The sequence below is a fragment of the Bemisia tabaci genome, chromosome 10 (genome assembly GCF_918797505.1).
Source record: "Bemisia tabaci chromosome 10, PGI_BMITA_v3".
In the NCBI taxonomy this organism is placed as follows: Eukaryota; Metazoa; Arthropoda; class Insecta; order Hemiptera; family Aleyrodidae; genus Bemisia; species Bemisia tabaci.
The window spans coordinates 41,457,229-41,478,294 of NC_092802.1; the positions used below are offsets into that span (position 1 = coordinate 41,457,229).

Below are 21,066 nucleotides of genomic sequence, written 5' to 3' on the forward strand. Positions count from 1 at the left end.
AGATTACACCTCCTAGAGACGTTTTTCCATTCCACTCAACCGATACATCGAAAGCAGTTGTGGCGCGGTAAGATCCTTCTCAAGACGTCCGACCACTCGATTAATCGATTAATTGATAGTCGAAATTGATTTACGCTACTAATGATAACAGATAACATAACAAACAAACTGCAATTGCGAAGTTACAAGTTAGGAAGTTATTTCAATTTCAGTCCTTTGAAAGGATCATGATTCTTAACGGTTTGTTTCCATTTTACGGTGAATATCAATTTTTCACTCTGAGGTAGTGTCATGTGCATTATGCAAATACTCGACGATGAGTTTCTTCGGGAAAAGTTCCAGACAAAGTAGGAGGAAGAAAGACGAATTCAAAGCGATGTTCGAGAGAAAATTCTGTCTGGTAAGGGAGCTCAGGAATATTCCATAATTTTCTTGAAAAAATTAACCGTAAATGGGAATATAAAATTGACATGGACTTCTTGCCATGAAGGAACACCAGCAACTGATCGTTGAAATTTTGTGATTGTATCAGACCAAGACCAATCCACACCGGTCAGTCATTGCGCATCTTTTTGAAAGCCACTTCCCCGCCCGGCCCTAACTCGGCTGCACTCAATAGTACGTCACAATGGGTGCTCCCATAAGAAATACATTGCAAGCACTCAATAGTACGTCACTGCGCAGTAGAGTACCAAAACTCGTCCACGGGAATGGCTGACCTGTGTGGATTGGTCTTGTATCAGACAAGATTAAGCAGACAAGACAAGTATTAGTAGACAAATGCTAAAATTGAGTTATGTGATTGGTCAGCTTTATTAGTTGTCCTCTGTCGTGTGTATGTCTGGCTGTGTCAGTTGCAAACTATCGGCCATTCGTGAGGTGCCTTTACAATTTCTCGTGGATACCAAACAACGAAAAGAACAACTGATAAAGCTGACTAATCTCATGACCCCATCCAGATCAGATTCAGATTTCATTTATTAATAAAGAAAATACATAATACAGTAATTAAGTTAAAGCCACTACAAAAAAACTCACCAAGAGTTCTAGCCTTGTGCGGCTAAAGTAGTAAAACATATACTATTTATGACAGAAACAAAAGAGATCATATCAGACGAGTCCCTGTCCCATAGGCGTAGCTAGGCCAATTTGCTGGGGGGGGCCTGGCCCCCCACCACCGGGGGGTCTGGGGGGTATGGAATACCCCCCAGGTCAGCGGTGGGTCCGGGGGGCCTGCCCCGGAAAATTTTTGAAATTTTAACTCTATTTGAGCGCATCTCGAGGCACTTGTGGCGTTAATCTTCCTTCAATTTCTGCATAAAATTCACCCAGTTTTATGCATTTAAGGTTAAAATACTTTGAAATTGTTGCATTCAACAGGTTATTCCATTTATTTTCTCACTTTTAACGATTAAAGATGGTGTTTTTGCACCATCCAGAATTTCTGGGGGGCCAGATGATACTATTTCCAATTTTGGGGGGGGCCAGGCCCCCCCTGGCCCCCCCCTTCCTACGCCACTGCCCTGTCCCCTGTCATATCCCTGTCCCTAGTTGCTTTAAATTGCTCATCCGGTTGGCGAAGACAATTTTTCCACAACCACACTGTTGACAAGGTCCTAGCAGATAAACAAATTAAAGTACCTACATACTTGGCCCAGCAATTGACCTGTCCTCGGTGAAAATACATTTCTCTAATTTTGTGAAACAGCGCCACAACTGAATGGACCACAACCCTAGAATCATGGTATAATATCGACATGATTGAAATCAACCGTAATTGTGACAAGAGCTTTTGAAGTCAATGATAAAATTAAGTTCTTGTCTTAGTGAGCAGAAAAATGTGAGAGTTAACAGTTTCCATGAGATATTCATTCTAACACGATGTGTGTTTGTTTCAATTTTTCAGGCCAAGTCAGATCCAGAACCCACATTTGATCTAAGTGGATGTGGACTTGAGACTGTGCCATCGGCTGTTTTTAAGTTTGTTGCTGTCCTGAGAAAATCAGCTCTCTTTTTACAAGTACCTACCTAAGCTTCATTTTCAGTAGCTATTAAGTTGCTATTAGTGTCTTGAGTAGGCTCATAATTCAAAGTGAAAGACGAAGAAGTCAAAAGGAAATTGGTGCTATCATTTTGGTGGAAGCCAATGGCTGCAATGGTTGAGGAAGCTAAGTAATAGACTAACTAATGGCAACCCAAGAGAGACCTTGCAATTGGACCACGTTTAACAAAAAGGAACCAAGCCACATCAGTTATTGTCAAATTTAACTGATCACTTTAATTTTTTATGAGAGAGCGTTTGTGCGGATACCTTTGAAAATTTTAAGGAATCTGCCTCGTAATATTGAGGAAATTCACTGAAATTTGCACAAAAATCTGTACAACCGTTTTCATGTAGAAAATTAAATTGCCCGTTTAAAGGCAGTAGTTGATGTGACCTGGTTCCTTTCTGTTTGCGGTCCAAATAAGTTCACGCATTTGTAGACTGCAACAGAAGATCCTCTGTCATCACTTTTACACGTAAAGTAAATGCAGGAGGCAAGATGGCTGATCTTCTGTCGCAATTTAAAAGTGAGTAAATTTATTTGGTGTGGATTCTACCAATGGCCCAATAGTGAAATCCTCCATCTCCGTTGCAGTGTTTCAAAATTTCTGCTTCTTTTTAATTTTTCAAAGAGAAACAAGCCAACTTCATAGCTTGGTATTTTTGCAACATTTTCAGCAAACAGATGTGGAAAATCAATAAATTACATTGACTAGCTCCACCAGAAAAAAACTAAAGTTTGATAGGAAGTCTGCAATATTGCAAACAGCAATACCATCAAAATATCAAGGGTAGGTGTTGTGATTGGCTTATTCGATAACTTATACCAATCACAGCACTTGACCTTGACATTTTGATGGAGTATTTTGTTAGTGTGACACAGGCTATTGTTTTGCACATGGGTGATTGATATTTGGACCGCATTAAACAGAAAGGAACCAAGCCACATCAGTCATTGCCAAATTTAACTGGAAAATTTAATTTTTTACATGAAAACGGTTGTGCGGATTTTTGTGCAAATTTCAGTGAATTTTCTTATAGTACAGAACAAATTCCTTAAAATTTTCAAAGGAATCTGCACCAACGTTCTCTTGTAAAACCGGTATAGATCTCTCGCCGTAACTCCAACTTAATATTCCAATGCAAACTGCCTGAGCTGAACACTCTCCCCCCCCCCTCAGTTTTGTACTGGTACCTATTAGAGTTAAAAAAATGTATTTTTGACTCAAATTATAATTTTTGGAACTTCCTGGCTTTGTTTTCTCCGGCAAAATGGTGTGGACCCAGCACCATTTTTCCACCTTGTCGCGCGTTGTTTTTAAATTGAGCCAGAAATTGTATGTGATTTTACGGAAGAACCAGTAATCGCAGTTTCTAATTGCAAAATGAAGTCCCATTGCAGATGGAGAGAATTGCATTTAAGTCTGTGCTTTGTATTTTAAACTGTTGTATTTTCGAGTATGATGAATGATGGATGATTTTGTTTCAGAATAATGAACTAACATCATTCGGGAGCAAAGGGAACATGAAAGACCTGGAGCTTCTAGAAACTTTGATTTTAAGCACCAACAAATTGACCATTGTGCCTTCTGATATCATTTTATTGCAATATTTAAAAGTAAGTTTTCACACTATTGATCAATTGTTTAGTTGCACTCTCTCTTTTTAATTCATTCACCGAAAGTACCTACCAGGCGAATTAAGCTCCTAAGAATTTTTTCAGGTTCATTTTAACTGTAAGTGGCAAAGGATATCCGTTTTTAACATGGCGAAAATGGAAACCATTTGAAACAATATTTTTGGCTAGCGCTGAAGACGCAATTCGGCAGGGGAAACTGCGTTTTCTGGTTGGCTGAACTCATACTCAGACATGCTTTGAAACTACATCAACTGAGCCGTCAGCTTTTGATCGGTCGGATTTTGATTAGCTTTTTCTCCCCCTCAAAATCATTTTTTGAACTTTATAAGAAACTTTTTGGCTCCTCACAAAATTTCACGCAGGAAATACTAGACTACAGCCCTGCGAAAATTCTTTGCTACTGAAGGCTTATTATTGAAATTGATAGACAAAGCTGTAGACAAAGAAGACTAAAGAGATATGAAGAGATTCTATCGGTGGAAGCAGGTGGTTGTAATGGACAAAGGAGGTAGGTAATGGAGTTAGTCCTTCATCAGTCCATCATTTTCTCCCCTAGTTTGTAAGAATCACCAGTTTCAACCAATAGGATCCCCCCATACTCCTTATGTCTTCTTCGTCTATCGCTTTGTCTATCAATTTCAATAATCAGCCTGTTAGTCCATCAAGATTGTTTGTTAAAATTTGTCAAATATTTCATCTTTTGTAGATTAACAGGAGGAAGCAATTCTAATTGATAGTAAATGTCACAGATCCTCCATGATTTCATACCTCTATCTTTTATTTTTAATCTTGCTTCTTCTTGTCCCATTTCTTTCAAGATTCTAGATTTAAGTCGAAATCAGCTTGCAAGCCTCCCTGATTCGATTTGCGAGCTCAAGAGTCTGGAAGATATGAATCTATCTTCGAACAAGCTTTCAAAACTGCCAGTGAACATAGGAAGACTGACCAAACTATCACGACTTGATGTCAGCAACAACGCAGAGTTGAAGACACTGCCTTCATCATTGCATCATGCAACAGTGCTTGTTGAAATAAACTGGAGCCAGAACCAGGACTTCACGTTTCCTCCTCAGGACATTATGCGTCAAGGGCCTGCTCGAATTTTGTCATTCCTTGCTCAAGGTATTTTTCGGTATATATCTCAAGGTATATAATTTTATTTAACACTTGTTGAGAATTTTCAACGAAAAGTTTTTCAGACCTGCCGCCTCAGTTTTAATTTTTTAAGATTTTCAAATAAAAAAAAGGGGGGAGGGAAGATTTTTTTTCCCGACTCCAAGCAGAAGTCAACTTTTTAGAGAGAAACTTACGTACGCACATAATCTTGTAACAAATATATTTTTTGAAATTAAAGTTTGCAATGTTACAATAAAGCTAGGTACACTCCTTTGTCTGGGAAACAGGAATATCTGCAGATAAGTCTGTCAAGCTGAAAAGTGCATAAGCAGGAATTTCATTTAAAGAATCATCCATCAGATAGAATGGATCTATGGGAAGGCTAGAAACATCAAAGGGGCTTTGTAATTTAATGGGGCCGTAAGTGGTTTTTGCATGTGCTCTTTGTCCACTTTCTCTCCGTGTCTTCTCTCTCCTCCATTTCTTCTCTCTTTTCTCCCCCCCTTCTTTTCCCCTCTTGCGTTTTCTGCGCCTTCTAATTTCATATGCTCATGCTTAGCAAATTTTTTTTTTCACATTTAAATTAAATGTGATGTGGTGACTTTTATTTGTTACTGGTATCTTTGCTCAATGTATTCCAACACACTCACGAAATCGTGTTTTGCTTTCTGACCTATATAGAATGTGATTCAGGCTGTGATATAAACTCAAACGAAAATCTTCATTTGAAAAATTCCTCAAAAAACGTGCCCTCACCTGTGCTGCTGCAACACGAAGAGATGGAGGTTCGTTCAAAGTGTTCGAAAGTTAATTCATTTTTGGCCAGTTTTCATGAAAATTGCCTTATCATCTGTGAGGGATAGGTACTTTCACTAAAAACAATCCCAACTACATACATTAACCAGAAGCTGGCTAACTATATTTAAGGGACTCGGAGGACAAGGGGCATAAGTGCAGTTTCTGAAAAAATTGAGACATCAATGATTTTAATTAAAACTAGTCTTAACACATATTCTATGAAAAATTTGCTCTCAAATTCCAATGTTGACGCACAAAAAAGTCAGTTGGAACTATCTTTGCACCATAAGGATTCATGTTATTTGGAAACTTCAAACACATATTTCTTGAAATAGTAAAAACTACACCTATGTGCCTTATCCTCCAAGCCCCTAATTTCGTGTTGCCTGATTCCTTCTTTTATTTTATTTTTTAGTTGAAAGCCATGCAACATTCTGCCTAGAATTTTGTGAAGACATGTGTTATGATCCAGAGGAGCTTAGTAGGAATTCGCAAGATGTTATGTTGCACGGAAAAAAAATGAAAGTGCTGATCTAACAATTTTGTAGTTAAAAGAAGTGTCCGACATGTGTCAATGTAGATTTTACAAAAAAAATGCTAATTTAACCACCCATGTGGTTAAATTAGCTTTCTGCGATTGTAAAATGTACATTTGAAACATGTCGGACATATCTTCTAAACAATTTAATTGTTAAATCAGCAATCCATTTTCTCCATGTGTTTGGTTTTTCTGTCCAAAAAAAATTGAGAAGAAATAAGGCAATACATGATGTAGTTAGGCTAATTCTGGTTGATGATGTCCATTTTTCTTGAGCTTCCCCCTCCCCCCTTCCTCCAAGTCCTCCCCCAAGTAAGTGACAAATTTTACAGAGCTCTGTAAGTTTCCTTTTAAATTAAATGGTGGGATTTAACCGAAAGTAGTTTATCTACCTTAAGCATTGTCTAATTTCTCTTAGGTTTCATTCTTTTAACAAAGAACTAAACTTCTTAACGCCATAAAACTTTTTGTGAATTCTCCTCAGATTATGAAGAATGTACTCACAAAATGTCAAGTTTCTATTGCTTAGTTTTTTGTAAAAAAAAAAAATAAAACATCGGAGAAAATGAGGCAACCTCTCATGTATTTAGGCTTATTCTTGCCAGTTCGGTCTTATCACAAGCAGAAAGTTAAATTCGACTGACAACAGTTAAAGCGGCAGATGGGTGCTTTCAAATAAGTGTCTAATTCAGTGTCCCCAGCTGTTTTCATCGCTATAATATGACAACAATGGTCAAATCACATTTTTTTCTAATTTATCACACTACTGTCGACTAACACACACTATTTTCTACATTATTCAGACTAAAATCAAAATTTAGCAGAATATTCAATGTGCAAATTACCCTAATTCTCAAAGCGGGTCCTTTGCACCTGGTTCTGGATTTTAAACAGATATTGCAGCACAACTAGAGTGATTAATTGGGAACACTGCACTGGAAATGGAAGAAATTTAGATTTTAGAAAGAAAAATAGGTCTGGTTTTTTTTATTGTATTATATCAATAACTTTTACTTGTGCTAAAATCATTATCCCCAGCAACAATCTGCAACAGTCAGGAGAGACATGGCAACAATGTAACAAGATCTAAATAATTGCAGTAACGTAGAAATTTTTCCAAAAACGACTTTTTTTGCTTCGGCTGACTAGTTCACATGCCATCGATAGCAAAAATACAGTGAAATCGCAAATTTTTCTGCAAAATATACGCCATTCAGGATGCCAAACAAAATGTGATACATGGTAACTAATAGAGCATCAAGACATACTAATATTAGGACGTAAAATATTTTCGAAGTGTGAGTTTTGCAAAAACTCATCTTATTCCGATACACCAGAATGTGTTACTACAAATTCCGTGAAAAAAAAACACCAAAATTGTCTTTACTGTTAGGAATAAGCTTCAAAAACAGCTTATTTCCACTCTGTCCCATTCCATTGGGTCCCACCTTAGTGGGACAACTCATTTACTGGTAAAACTGAGACTTGCTTGTCTAAGCCCTGTAGGTGTTCTATTCAACCGATTTAAGTGAAATTTGGTGTCTAACGGTATTTTTAAATGGGGGCCTCAAATTTTCAGTTGAATATCCAAAATTCGAAAATCCAAGATAGCGGAGGTGGCCTTAAATTCTTTAGGAGTACCTTAACAATCAATTTAAGTGAAACTGGACCGGAAAAACTTTGGTATCAAGAAAAGAAAAGAAATTTTTGTAGGGGTGCAATACTAGGTTTCCTTTGTTTTACCTAAGGCTGCAAAATCGGAATATATATTAATCGGAATATTCCTTGTTTTCTTCCATCATGCACAGATTTCCCCGGAAAATCGTCTTTTCTAGAAAATCTAGATTTATAAGGAAAATTCCAATATTCCCGGGGAATATCGAACTGATCCAGAAAAACGGAGGTCATTCTCAGAATCAGCACTTAAAAGCTACTCAGTATCAGTTGACAAATGTTTGGCGAATCTAAAACAAAAAATTTTGACCAGTGTAATTATTATGTGAATGCAATTCCTCAGACTTTTCCTGGCTTTATCTCCACTTCATAGGTATGCCCACTTGAAGTTTTAAAATTCAATGATTCTGATCCATTTCATATTGCAATATTCCAAGAATTTGAAGCTTCTTCTCGTGTTCAAGAAAGACAATGCGGATTTCGACAGACAGAACTGTCAAAGAGACAAGCAAAATAAGCCTTAGATCTCTTTCATAACGGATCAATTTTTCCTCGACTTTTTTAGTTCTCCAAGGTGTAAAAGGGCTAACTTTTTTCAATTATGTGGTAATTTAGTGCTCAACGATGCTCTTATAAACATCTCGGTCTATTTTTAATGTAAAGTATTGTACATCATCTTTGAGACGAAGATTTGGAAAATCAAATGTAATCAGAGCTTTCTTGCAATAATACATTTCACAGTCAAATTTCAGGTTTTAGCTTAACTATTAAGCTTGACGACCAATATTTCCTGATTCTACATCAAGTATTGGTCAAGATTAAGTTTGTCTCACCCCTAAATTCAAAATAAAATTTTGAGGGAAAGTTGGACCTTAAATTAGAACCTTTTTATAAGTTGATTTTACACATTTTGAACACACGCAGAGTATTGTATATGGAATTTTAATGAGGATATGTCACTTTCAGTGCTTTAATCGGATTGAATTCAGCAGGAGAGAACCTAGTCAATTACAGTGTTTTCAAAATTGTGTGGATTTTTTTTTACTTTGAAAATGCCAAATGTATAGTAATAAAATCCATACAATCGTTTTGCTTTGAAATTGACACATTCTTGATAGAAAAACGAAAACGATTTGCTGTTCTAGGCTTTATTCTTGGTAAAGATGATTTTTACAACACAGTCATAGCGTTGGTTCTCTACTGCTGAGTGAGATCTATTTCTTACCTTGTCTTTTAAAGTTTAGGCCATGACCTAGAACAAGAAACATTAATCCAAGGGCATCTGTCTTTTTTTTTTTCAGGCGAAATTAAAGTTACAAGAACAACTCCGAGTAAGTATGTTTCTTTCTTTCCAATGCACCTTTCAACCCATAAGTGTACAAACAAGCATTCAAAAGTACAACACGTACTTTTGAGAGTAAAAAATTCCCCAAATATGTGAGTAATGCTTATTTTTGTTTCAAAGTGTACATCTGGCAGCTGATGACAAGATATAGTAAATGGCGCTGCTGACGGTATTTTTAAAAAGAATAACAAGTACCTTTGAGGTTGTTTCTCTATGAATATTCATCCTTATTTTGGTAGAAAGCAATAATGCATCAACTTATATGCTACCATGCAACTATGCATACTATGCATACTATGCATACTATGCATACTATGCATACTATGCATACTATGCATACTATGCAACTATGCAATAGAAAGCAACTTGGCAATAATGTTTCTGAATTACATGGAGTTAGTTAGTGGCAAAATTATCGGAGTCTGATATCTGAGGAATAATATTTGAGTCTCTTTTTTCTCTGTTTGATCTTGATGAGACTTTAGACAAAGTAATAGACAAAGAACAGAAAAAGAATGTGAAGGGATCCTATTGGCGGAAGCGGGTGGTTGCAATGGACAAAGGAGGTAGGTAATAGACCAACTGATGGCAACCCAGGAGAGACTCTAAAGTAAGTCGATCATTTACTCCCTTAGTCTATAAAAACCACCAATTTCAACCAACAGATTTGCTTCATACTCCTTACATCATCTTTGTCTATTGCTTTATCCATCAGTTACAGCAATCAGCCTGCAGGTCTAGATGACTACTTCAAGGCAGTTGCTCATGTCTCAATTCTCTTCACGGTAAAGTTGTGTTAGAAATTCTCTATTTTTTATCAAAAGAATTTAATTTTCAACTTAAATGCTTCAGCAATATACACGAGAGTCGCAAAAAAATCTGGAAAAATCAATTTTTTTACAAGCTTGCCACAGTAAGTTCTCTGCTTTCAAAACCTGGAATTTTTCTTATGTGCTCACGTTTTAAAGTTTGATGTCTAAAGTTGGACAAATATTTTCTTTATTTGGTTGCAGACTGAAAGAGCTAAAGAGAAAGTGGCGTTTGAAGAAGCGCTAATGAAGCAGAAACAATCAGAGTTAGAGTGTCTACTGAGCGAGAAAGAGAAAAGGAAGAAAGTAAGTTTTATGTTGTCCAGTTTTACTCAGCTATGTCCAGTGCTCAAAATTGACAAAGTGTATAGCAACATTATGCTTTCTATCCGCAAATGAATGAGCAAAACTATTCGCAACATATCATCTAGATCCCAGAGAGTCTTCTTCGTCAAAAACTCCAATTCAGAACCTGAAGACTCAACGGAACTCTATTTTGCATCAAGAAATCACTATTTCTTGCTTTCTTGTAAACGCTTCTTTTCGCGCAATGTTACAAATGGCACAAAAGTCGGCTCTAAAATGAGCGGAGATAGTGGATCCTTAATGCAAAATAAAGCTCAAATGTAGCTCTCCAGGGTGATCTAAAAATCCTGCACCACCAGCACCAGGTAATGTTTTAAAATATTTTGAAACCCTGTATTTATGATTGAAGCATTTTCACCCTGTAATACTTTAAAAAATTGAGATAAAGACTTGAAATTTTTTTTAGTAATCCTAGATCGAAGGAAACGACTTTTAGGATCACCCTGTAAAGGAACAAAAGCCCTAGGGGTTACAGGGGTAGTATGGGATCTTTACAACATCCTGAATGATTTGACCCTGATTTAACTAGAATCAGCCATACTGCATGAGACTTTGCCTCGTTTTCTTTAATACTTTATTTTTTAAACAGAAAACTAAATAACACAGCAACACTAAAACTTGAAATTTTGTGATCATACTTTTCATAATCCAAGAGAAATTGACGGAGTCTCAAGACATTAAGTAATTTAGTTCTCTGTTAAAAAAAGAAAAAAAAAACACAACTCAAGAGGAAGTTGGGCATTGTGAATTGTGAAATACAGTCATACATACAGTGAAGTATAGAAGATGGTTTTGAAACATCGCATGTAGATAATTTTACATGGTACATTGTCATCCTTTTCAAATTTTCGTTGTATGCAATTAATAAGGCCCAGATTGTCTTTGCTTTGGGCTCTGTTATTTGTATCTCTTTGTCCAATTTTTTTGGTTTGAATGACGTATAACTTTCTCTATTTCTATCCTATAGATGCTGCGAGAAATAACAAAAGAGCAAGTCGAACTGGAGATTCGAATGAAAAACCTACAGTTGCAGAAAGAAACAGAACGCTCAGACTTACTGCTATGTCTAAAAGAGGGTAGGTATTTTATTTCTCTCCTGTTCGTCGGATGCCTGCATCCACAATCAATTTTTCCAATAAGTTTTTCTTCTATTAATTTTTTTAAGACCTTCATGATTGTCTCAAAAATGGCTTGTACCAGCAGAATGAGACTGATCGTAAACTATTCTCCAGAATGCCTAATATTTCAGACAGGGCATGTCATTTATGGCCTAAGTGAAAAACCATATATCTCCATTCAAAATGTTGCAGATTTCCTATTACACTTCCGCTTTTTTTTTTTTTTTTTTTTTTTTTTTTTTTTTTTTTTTTTTTTTTTTTTTGAAAATCAGTTGACATAATTTTTTGAAAACTTCCTTTATTTTTCTCCTCTGTCAGCAGAATAATCTGTATCAATTTCTAGCTATACAAAATATAAATGAGAAGAAGGCATGATTTCCGGCAGTCTGGAAAAATGTCAGCTCTTCAATTTCAACTGGTGCATTTTGCAGGATGGCAAAATACTTCAAGAATTGTTCAACTTTTTTTTAACAGCCAATGCTACTAGAGTGTGTCAACAAGGACATTTCTCTGACCAAGTGTATCATACCTTCTGGAGGATCTTCAAACACTTATGTGGCTATGAGTTTCATGGAGTCTCGGGTTGTTTCCTGATTCCAGTTCTCCGTTGCGCCATCTGCGCCCTTTAATTGCATATGCCCCTGTCTAATATATATTACTGATTCCACACTGTCGTACATAGCCCTTCTCCTAAAACTCAATGTAGATATGACCCTTAACTTTATTCAACTATTTTTTTTTATCTATTTATTTTTCCAGCGGAGAGACTCACTAGTGCAGTAATCACAGAACTTCTCGAGAGGAATAGTCAAATGCGCAGTAGTGAGTATAGACTTCGTCTGGAGGAAGAAGATAGAGCACTACAAGAAAAATTGCTCAAAACTCACTTTGAGAAGTCTCAACTTTATCGCAAGGAAGCTATCTATGGTACGCTTAGCTCCTGTTTATTTTTCAATCCTCAGTCGTTTATTAAAATTTTAGCAGAATGAGGATTTGCTGCACGATTTTCAGTTCAATGATTAATTCTCTTGTACAATTTTACCGTACATACAATGGAGATGTTGCATGTGTGAGGTTTTTGCGATTTGACTAATGATTCTTATGTAAAAGTTTGCGAGAAACACGATGGTGCCACTGGTTTTCTCTGAAATCAACTCCAAAGCTCAAAAAAAGCTCTCAAGTTGAGGCCAAAATGGAGGGGATATCCCACGCTATCCTGAGAGTCCACGTCTACATCTAGACAAACTCTCCATGCAAAGGTAGGGAGCAAATACATTGACAGGGCTGCCACTTTATTTCGGGACTCTAAAACTGAAAACACGGCAACCCTGCTAATGTATTTGCTCCCTATCTTTGGATGGATAGTTTGTCTTGATGTAGAGGTGGACTCTCAGGATAGCGTGGGATATCCCCTCCATTTTGGCCTCAACTTGAGAGCTTTTTTTGAGTTTGGGAGTTGATTTCAGAGAAAACCAGTGGCACCATCGTGTTTCTTGCGATATTTTACATAAGAATCAATAGTCAAAGCGCAAATTCCTCACACATGCAACATCGCCATTGTGCCACGGGTTGACCAGCATACTTTAGGAGTTATTTCAAATTGTTTCAGGTTTAAATTTTTTACAGTTATATTAGTGTGCACCTGCATGACATAAATTTCACAGATTTTTTAAAGAACGTCTTAAAATCAAGGAATCATCATTTGATCGATTGATTCTAAGGTAGAAAGGGTTAGAATCTAAGCACTACAGCATGTTTTTTTTTTTTTTTTTTTTGAAAATTCCATGCTAGAAATGTTGAAAACTTTCAAAATAAATTCAGAAGTAAGAAGTAAATGCTCAGTATTTATATTATATACATTAAATTCAGAGCTTCCTGTCCATTAAAAAACCTCAATCAACTTTGCCCAAATTAGGCATTGAAATCAACCAATATGATAGGCAAATGATTAGAGCTTGGTCTTGTACACAGTTTCTTCCTCTTTTGATTCAAGTTACTTTTGATGTTTTATACAAAAAAATTCTTCCATCCTAAAATATACTGAAATTTGCGCTTGATTTGATTTGAGTGGAATCTAAATTCCGAATTTTTTAAAGCGCCATATCTCAGTTAATACTGAACGTAGAAATTTTCGGTTTGGACAGACCTTTATATTTTTGGCCAATCTACAAGAATCTAGCATCAAAACACGATTTTGTGACCAGCGCAACTGACCCATTGTAAAATTGCCCCTAATCTTACCCTAAAGGACATTTTTTTTTGTCCCTTTCAGAGGCCATGTACAACTGTCTTGTATCAGAACGCAAACTAGAGAAACAATTCTGTGATCATCGAGCTGCCATGACTGAATTGCAAACCAGATCTATGAAAAGGTAAAATGGTAGAGCTTCTTAGTGCAAATCCTGAGTAACCAACATGAATTAAAGGAAAAGATAATAGAATCGGAAAATTGAAATACTCAAACTCTCAAAATAAACTAACGTAAAGGCTGATGCGTCTCTAGACCTTGTAATCCCCTCTTCAAGGTTGGAATTTTGACTGATGAAATCGGTTGAAATTGGTCTGACTGGCTGATATTCTGCAATGCAATACTGTTTCCTTTATTTTACTTTGAAAGGGAGTTTTCTAATTTTCTTGTCTTCCTCGTAAATCCAGCTCACAGTTTGGTACCTCATTTTCTCTGTTTCGTTTTCATTTCTTTCAGTTTTGTAAATATGGAGTGAAGTTAGATGAGAATCTTTGCTTCTTTCTGTCAGGGAATATATTACTAATAAACATTTTTACCTCCTGTTTTAAGTTTTTGAACATTTTGAAATGGATCAGGAAGTATAAGGATCGAAAATTTCAAATAAAGTTTTTCAGTAAGAGGTGGTTGGTAGAAAATTGAGAACTGCTGTTTGAATTAAACATGTTCACAGGTATTACCACTCAAAATTGCAAATGCGCACTTTTATTTTTGGGCACCAAATGGAATTTCTATCAGTAAAATAGAGCCTGAGTTAACGAATCATTATCCTATGAGCCAGTCTTTATGAACAGTAAATCAACTAGCAGTAGTTGGACGCCAACATCAAGTACAAAATTGGAGGCTCCTGTAAAAATTTCCTCCCCAAAGGAACTGCAAGTTATTGAATCATTCCTTCTCAACTTTCTTATCATAAAAATTTTGAGTCTTTAAGAATGGAACTTTTTTTTTTTGTTGCTCGGTAGGTAAACATTTTTTTCTGTTGGTTTGATGGCATTTTAACTTCTTTTAGTAAGGCGGTGAAATGGTGCTGGGTCCACACCATTTCCGGAGGAAAACATAGCCAAAAAGTTCCAATAATTTCAACTAGAGTCAACAATTTTTGAACTCTAATGAGTACCAGTTTTTTTGGGGGTTTCCTTGTTTTGTTATAAGAGTTGTTCAGTAGCGACGGTAGATGGCGTGAGGATCACACTTTAGTGTCATGCCTCGTGTCATATTCATGACGTCGTTTTGATGCCGTCTTGGATTTTGCAGGATGCTTAGTTGGGTTCACGACGAGTGAGATCTACTGATGAGGTCTAAAAAGATCCAAAACGTTATAGATCTCTCGGTGTGACCTCAACTTAATATTCCAACGCAAGCTGCCTAATCTGAACTCATTAGAGCTCAAACATTTCTGACTCTAACCGAATTTTATGACTTTTTTTCCCCACAAAACCATTTGTGTGGACCCAGCACCATTTCACCACCTTGTTGCATACATTTCGGACCAATTATTAGTGTTTTTTCTCGCTTCTTTTAATACTGATGTTCGTTTGTCTCACTTGAAAGTGAGGAACGGATGAATGAAAATTTGGAGGAACTGATGAAGAATCGGAGCTCAGAGTGCAAGGAGCTGATCAAATCAATCGAGCAAAATGAGGATCTTCAAAGGTCGGCCGTAAGCGCACTTTTGGAGCAATCTGATGTCCAGTCCTTCCGACTCATGCACGAAATCCAAAGCGTAGAAAAACAACTTGCCCAGGCTACGCAGCTTGAACTTGAAGAAAGAAGGCTAACAGTGCTGGGAAATATCGTGAGTTTTTATTTCTAACCTCATAGTGGACCTTCAGAAAAGGTGCCAATTCAAGCATCATGATATCTGGATTTATGCAATCCTCAGTTACATAAACTCTAAGCTCACTTACTTCTTACAAATTTAAGGACAATTTTTCCGGAGCTGCACACTCCAACCTCATCTTGACGACTACCTCACGACTTGTCCGTCCACGTGATAAAGCTGAGGATAAAGTGGGCAGCTCTGAAAGAATTATCCTTACATTTGTGAAAAGCAAGTGAGTGAGCTTAAAGTTTATGCAATTGACTATTGGGTGTACCCATTGTTTTATAAGATCTCTATTTAGAAAGATCTGTCCCCATCTACAATCATTATGTATCTGCTCTCCTCAGAATTCCACGTAGAACACGGTTTGTACACTGAAAATCACTGAAAGTAACTCTTAACCAAGATATTAAAGTTTGTTCATGCATAAATTTACATTTCCCATTTTTGAAGAAAAATGTTTTTCACCATGAATGACTCATGACTCCCCTGAACTTGATACAACTGTATATCGATGGCCAAAGTGCCAAACCACGTATTTCCTTTGCAGTGTTTCACAATCTTCACTTCTCTTTTATGTTTTTGTTGAGGAACAAGCCAACATTGTAGCTTGAAATTTACAAAAATTATTCCTCTAACAGAGTAGAAAAATCAAAGAAGATTTCAAGAAATTATATTAAGTAATTTTCCAAAGAAAGTTCCTAGTTCAATCATCAAAAAGTTAAGCAGAATCAGTCAAATTGCATTCACGTACTGTTCATTTTAAAAATTTCAAGTATGCCAGCAAAATATATTCAATCCCTCAACGATCGCCTACTTCCAGTTCAGAATTACTCCAAGGGAATTATACCAGGGTGTCTACTAAAACAGGCTGGCCAAAAATCAGTACTTTTACAGTACTTTTTCAGTACATTCCCAAGATATTCAGTACCTCGTTAAAAAAAAATTCAGTACTTTTTCAATACCTCCAACTGTCGAAATTCGAAAAATTTCAAAAATTTGAATTTCCCGCTTAAATTGTTACAAGAATGAAAAAAATTCCAGACTTTCTTGCAAAATTTCCGGACTTTCTCAGTACTATTTCCGGAAATTCCGGACTTGTAGACACCCTGCATAATTATGATTTTAGATTGTTTCGAGATGTGGTCAACAAAATTTACTCTCATTTTTCAGGTGGAATTATGCAAGGAACGAGCTGCTCTGTCGCAGCTGCTCGAAGAACTCCTCAAGCAGCGAGATGAAAGGAGACTGCAACTGCTGAGCACAATAAATATACTGCAGAGTCAACACTTGAACAAGGTTCGATTCTTGCTTTATCTATCATGTAATACTTTGTACTACAGATGTATCTCCTTATAGCATTTTAAAGTGAGTTAAAAGTAGAAAGTTTTTTTTAGATGACTGTTATTTTGAAAAATGCTGTATGGAGTTACCTAAAACTGTATTTTATGAATGTACTCGTTTTAGCTCACAAATTGGTTGCCTTTTCTATCTCAAGGACTACAGAACAAAATGTTGTAGGCAACTTTGAAACAACCTTAAGGAATGAAACTCCTCCACTCTAAATTGATTAATTGATTTAATTTATTAAATTTTGAATCAATTGAATTTTAGGATTGAGGGAGAATGGGTCTCCCTAGTAGCATTGACCCACAAATGAGGCCTCAAAATCCAAGAAGGCAACTTTGCAAGCCAGAAATTGGGTCATGGATCACACACTAAGCCACCATTAGCATGCTTATTATTGAAATTAGAAATAAACAGACAAAGAAGACAAAGGGAAAATGGAGCAATCCTATTGGTTGAAACGGGAGGTTCCTATAGACTAAGAGAGAAAATGATGGACTAAGTACAGGATCTCGTGTAGGTTCCCGTTAGTTAGTCTATTACCCACCTCCTTTCTCCATCGCAACGACCCGTTTCCATCAATAGGATCGCTCAATTTTCCTGTCATTTTCTTTATCCACAGCTTTGTCTATTAATTTCAATAATCAGTCCCCCGTAAGAGGTGGAGAGAGAATAGATTGAGCCAAAAAAAAGGAAAAGAGAGGAGATATTGAGTTTAAAGGTTTTAGTATGAAGAGAAGCTTTTTCGCAGATAGTATCGAAATTATTTGAACTTCATTCTGGAATAAAGAAGCAATATCACTACCTGACCCAAACAAGCACTTATTTGCATCAGGTGACTGATCGAATTAATTTTGTTTCTGAGACAAGCTAGAAATAGAGTGTGGTTCGACGTTGCAAAATGTCGTCTATTCGGCCATCCTGAAAATTGAAAAAAAAAACATTGTTCTTTGGCATAACTTTCGGGTTACTTCTATAGATGTCTTGAGTTTTAATCATGGAGAGTGTTGCAAATATCCAGCAGGGTTTCTCATGAGTTTTTCATCTATGTTCAGTGACAATTTTCTTATGACTTGTTTTTAAATTTTTTATTGCTAAGTCTCGATTCATCCATGTTTCATTGGTCACAAAAACTTTTCCTCGTTTTCTTCACTTTTTCTTTTCATCACTTATTATTTTTGTAATTACGTATGTTAAGAATCTAGCGAATGATCCCGATTACTGGCTTCAGCAGTACCAAACCCTTTTGAGGCTACTGCCAGGAAACTTGCAGAAAGCACAACAGATGCTAGACGCTCGTCTGATCCATCAATTGGTCTTGGCCAACGCAATCCATTGTCTTCCATTCGTTGCTCACTGTGCCAACTCTATGGTGATTCGAGAAATTTCAGACCAGGATCTCATAAATGTGAGTTTTTTCACTGAATCAATAAGGCACTTGGATGTTTGTCATAAGTAGCATTGAAAAGATACTTGGCTTATCTTCCTTCAAACTGTGAAGCAGCAAAGCCAAAAGCTTTTGCTGTCAGTCAAGTGCTTAAAAATGAGTTCAGGGTGAAAAGGCATGAAAACAGAAAATTTGATATCCGTAACTGCAGTTTTAAGCCATATTGACGATTTTTACTTAGTTGTTATATTTGGTGACAGCTGCTGCTGGCTTGTTGTATCTGATGACACCAGGGGTCTATTCAAAAATATTATTGTGAAAGCAGTGGAAGATGAGAAATTTTTCGACAAAGCGGCCAACGATTTTTTTTTGGCGCCGAATTTCTCGGCATTCCGCGCGTAGTTCTTTGACCATCTCATTTTGCTTTGCCCTCCACGACCTCGAGTGTTTACCTGTTGAATTTTGGTTTTTCAGAGTGGTGTTGTTCTTGGCTCGGATCGTGCCAAAGTTTTGGAGGCCATAGGAAATTTCTTGTTGGAAATTGAATCGCCAGTTGTACCTGTCCTTGACGAAAGTATCGAGACTAACAACACTCCATCAGCGCCTCCTATGAATGAGTGCATCATCTGCTTCGAGAGAGAGGTAAGCCTCTTTATTGTAATATCCAAGGGTGGTTCCCATAGCGATGGCCAAAGTACAAAACGAGGTATCTCTGATAGCCTACGTAATATCTTGAACACTCTCTTGATTTTCCTTCTGTATTAGAATATTCTGCATAAATTTCAAGCTATTAAGTTGGCTCATATCGAAACCAAAAAAACAAAATAGGAGTGGAAATTTTGAAACACTGCAATGGAGATACCTGGTTTTGTATTTTCGCCTTTGATGGGTTTTCAGGAAGCCACTTGAAAGGTTTTACCAAGAAATAGTGGAGTTAAGGGGCTCTTACCAACAGGTGTTGCAGAATGGAACTGTAGACAAGGTACGAATTTCAGCATTCTGATGTATGTTTCCTCTTCAAACATGTAAAACACAATTTATACATCGGAAATCACTGAAAGTAACTCCTAACCGAGATATTATCGTTTTTCGATGCATAAATTCAAACTTTCCGCTCATAGAAGAAACAATAATCCACTTGAGTTAAGTCGCACATTAAATTTTACCTCGTGACAGTCTTTACAGTATAAAAATATGACAATCTCAATATTGATGCTTCCGTTCAGTTGATGCAGATTGTTCACACTTCGAACAACACAGGGTGGGGCAGGGACACTGCTGAGTAGCCTGCTGAGACCATGCGCAATTTGTTTCATGTATATGTACTCTCGTTTTTCTCTTGAACGGTAAGTTCAAATTTTTTATAACCAACGATAAGTAAAAGCGTCAATATCTTGGTTTGGAATTAATGTCAGTTATTTTCATTGTGCAAATTGAGTTTACATGAAATTTTGAAGAGAACGCATATGTAGTAATGCTTAAATTTGCACCCAGTTCAGCGATCCGTTGGCAAAAATGAACCATTGCCATGAATGTCAGTTTTACTGGCCAAGGAATTCAACAGACAAATAAATCTATGCGGCTATCATACTTTTACTTGGAGCTCATTCCCTATAGAGCTGACACACTGATTTGGCTCTCAATCCTTTTGAATTCTACATTATGTCCTTCAAATGAAATTTTGGTTAAATTTGAACTGAATCTTGGTCAAATATACCTGGAATTTTGGTGAAATTTTCACAAAATTTTGGTTTTCAGATTTCAGTGGTGTTCATGGAATGCGGCCATTGTTGCTGCTGTGATACTTGCACCGTGCCTTTAAGCTGCTGCCCGCTTTGTCGAGCAGCCATCCATCGCAAAATCAAACTCCATTTAAGCTGAACTCTCCTGATGAATGTACCTAAATTTTCATATGTTACCTACCTTATCCAAGGCTGTTTTTGCACAATTCATCTTTTTACTCAAGTTTTTTCATTATTACTATTGTAAGCATGTAGGATTAAGAAATTATGCCAAAGATACGTATCAAATGCCTTGAATTTTGTTTGATGAAGATTATATCAACTGTAAAAATCAAAAATAACTATTTCAGTTGCAGTCCAGTAGCAATAACTTTTGATAAGAACCTTTTTGGCTGATTTTAAATTAAAATTTAATTTTGAAAATAGTAAAAATCTTGAAAAAAAAATTATTGAAAAAAGTAGTAGTTTTCAAACACTTTTTCATCTAAATTTTTCCAGACTTTAATTCTATCCAATAAAATACTTAAATAGAGTTTCTTTTTATGCAATTCTTGCTACTTCTTCGAAGAATTAGTATTTAGTGTTTTTCAACAGTTGTTGCTTCTAGGGCATGGAGAATTGAATCTGAAATTTGGAAGGGAGCCTTAGGAAATTTTTGTAATGATTAATATGAGATTAAATGATTACTTGATCACATGATAATTTTAACAATGACACTATGACAGTAAAATTTTTATTGCCTGTGCAAGTGAACTTTTTGTCTAAACGCTTAACTTTGTCTTATCCAAAAAATACGCTTTTAATCTGCAATATTACAGTATTGTCTCATATCTATTGTTTTTTAAAATATACGCAAGTATGCCTTGTTACATTTAATATATCCTTTTTTTTTCATCTGAATATCGCAAGTTTATTCCTGGGAGTCAATTGGGTACTGAATAAAGAAAGAGTGGGGGTCATTAAAGTCCAAAATCGGCTGTAAATCTCGCGGGGGGGGGGGGGGACTTTCCAACTTTAACTACTATGAACATCAAAAAGCTATCAGTTGAAGCATTAAAAAAAAAAAAATAATC

At 36.4% G+C, this 21,066-nt stretch overlaps 1 protein-coding gene across 2 annotated transcripts; it reads left to right on the forward strand.

Annotated features, from left to right (window-relative positions):
• The first annotated feature begins 142 nt into the window (after positions 1–142).
• LOC109031912 (E3 ubiquitin-protein ligase LRSAM1) lies at positions 143–20,869 on the forward strand. 2 transcript variants are annotated; one of them, XM_019043758.2, is made up of 15 exons: positions 143–400; positions 1,907–2,020; positions 3,534–3,662; positions 4,502–4,805; positions 5,481–5,584; positions 9,111–9,140; positions 10,168–10,269; positions 11,297–11,405; positions 12,207–12,374; positions 13,720–13,819; positions 15,247–15,490; positions 16,691–16,816; positions 18,063–18,272; positions 18,726–18,893; positions 20,010–20,869. In XM_019043758.2, exons 1-15 carry the CDS (start codon positions 317–319, stop codon positions 20,130–20,132), a joined length of 2,115 nt encoding a protein of 704 aa, XP_018899303.2. In that variant the 5' UTR covers positions 143–316; the 3' UTR covers positions 20,133–20,869. The 2 variants fall into 2 exon arrangements, with proteins under 2 accessions (XP_018899303.2, XP_018899304.2); XM_019043759.2 differs by lacking the exon at positions 3,534–3,662.
• The last annotated feature ends 197 nt before the right edge of the window (positions 20,870–21,066 follow it).

Bases quoted from the DNA above. Each gene is read 5' to 3' on its own strand.
- LOC109031912 (XM_019043758.2), top strand. From the start codon at position 317: ATGAGTTTCTTCGGGAAAAGTTCCAGACAAAGTAGGAGGAAGAAAGAC. The intron at 3,663-4,501 runs GTAAGTTTTCAC...ATTTCTTTCAAG, and splicing joins TTTTATTGCAATATTTAAAA to ATTCTAGATTTAAGTCGAAA. The intron at 18,894-20,009 runs GTAAGCCTCTTT...TTTGGTTTTCAG, and splicing joins TCATCTGCTTCGAGAGAGAG to ATTTCAGTGGTGTTCATGGA.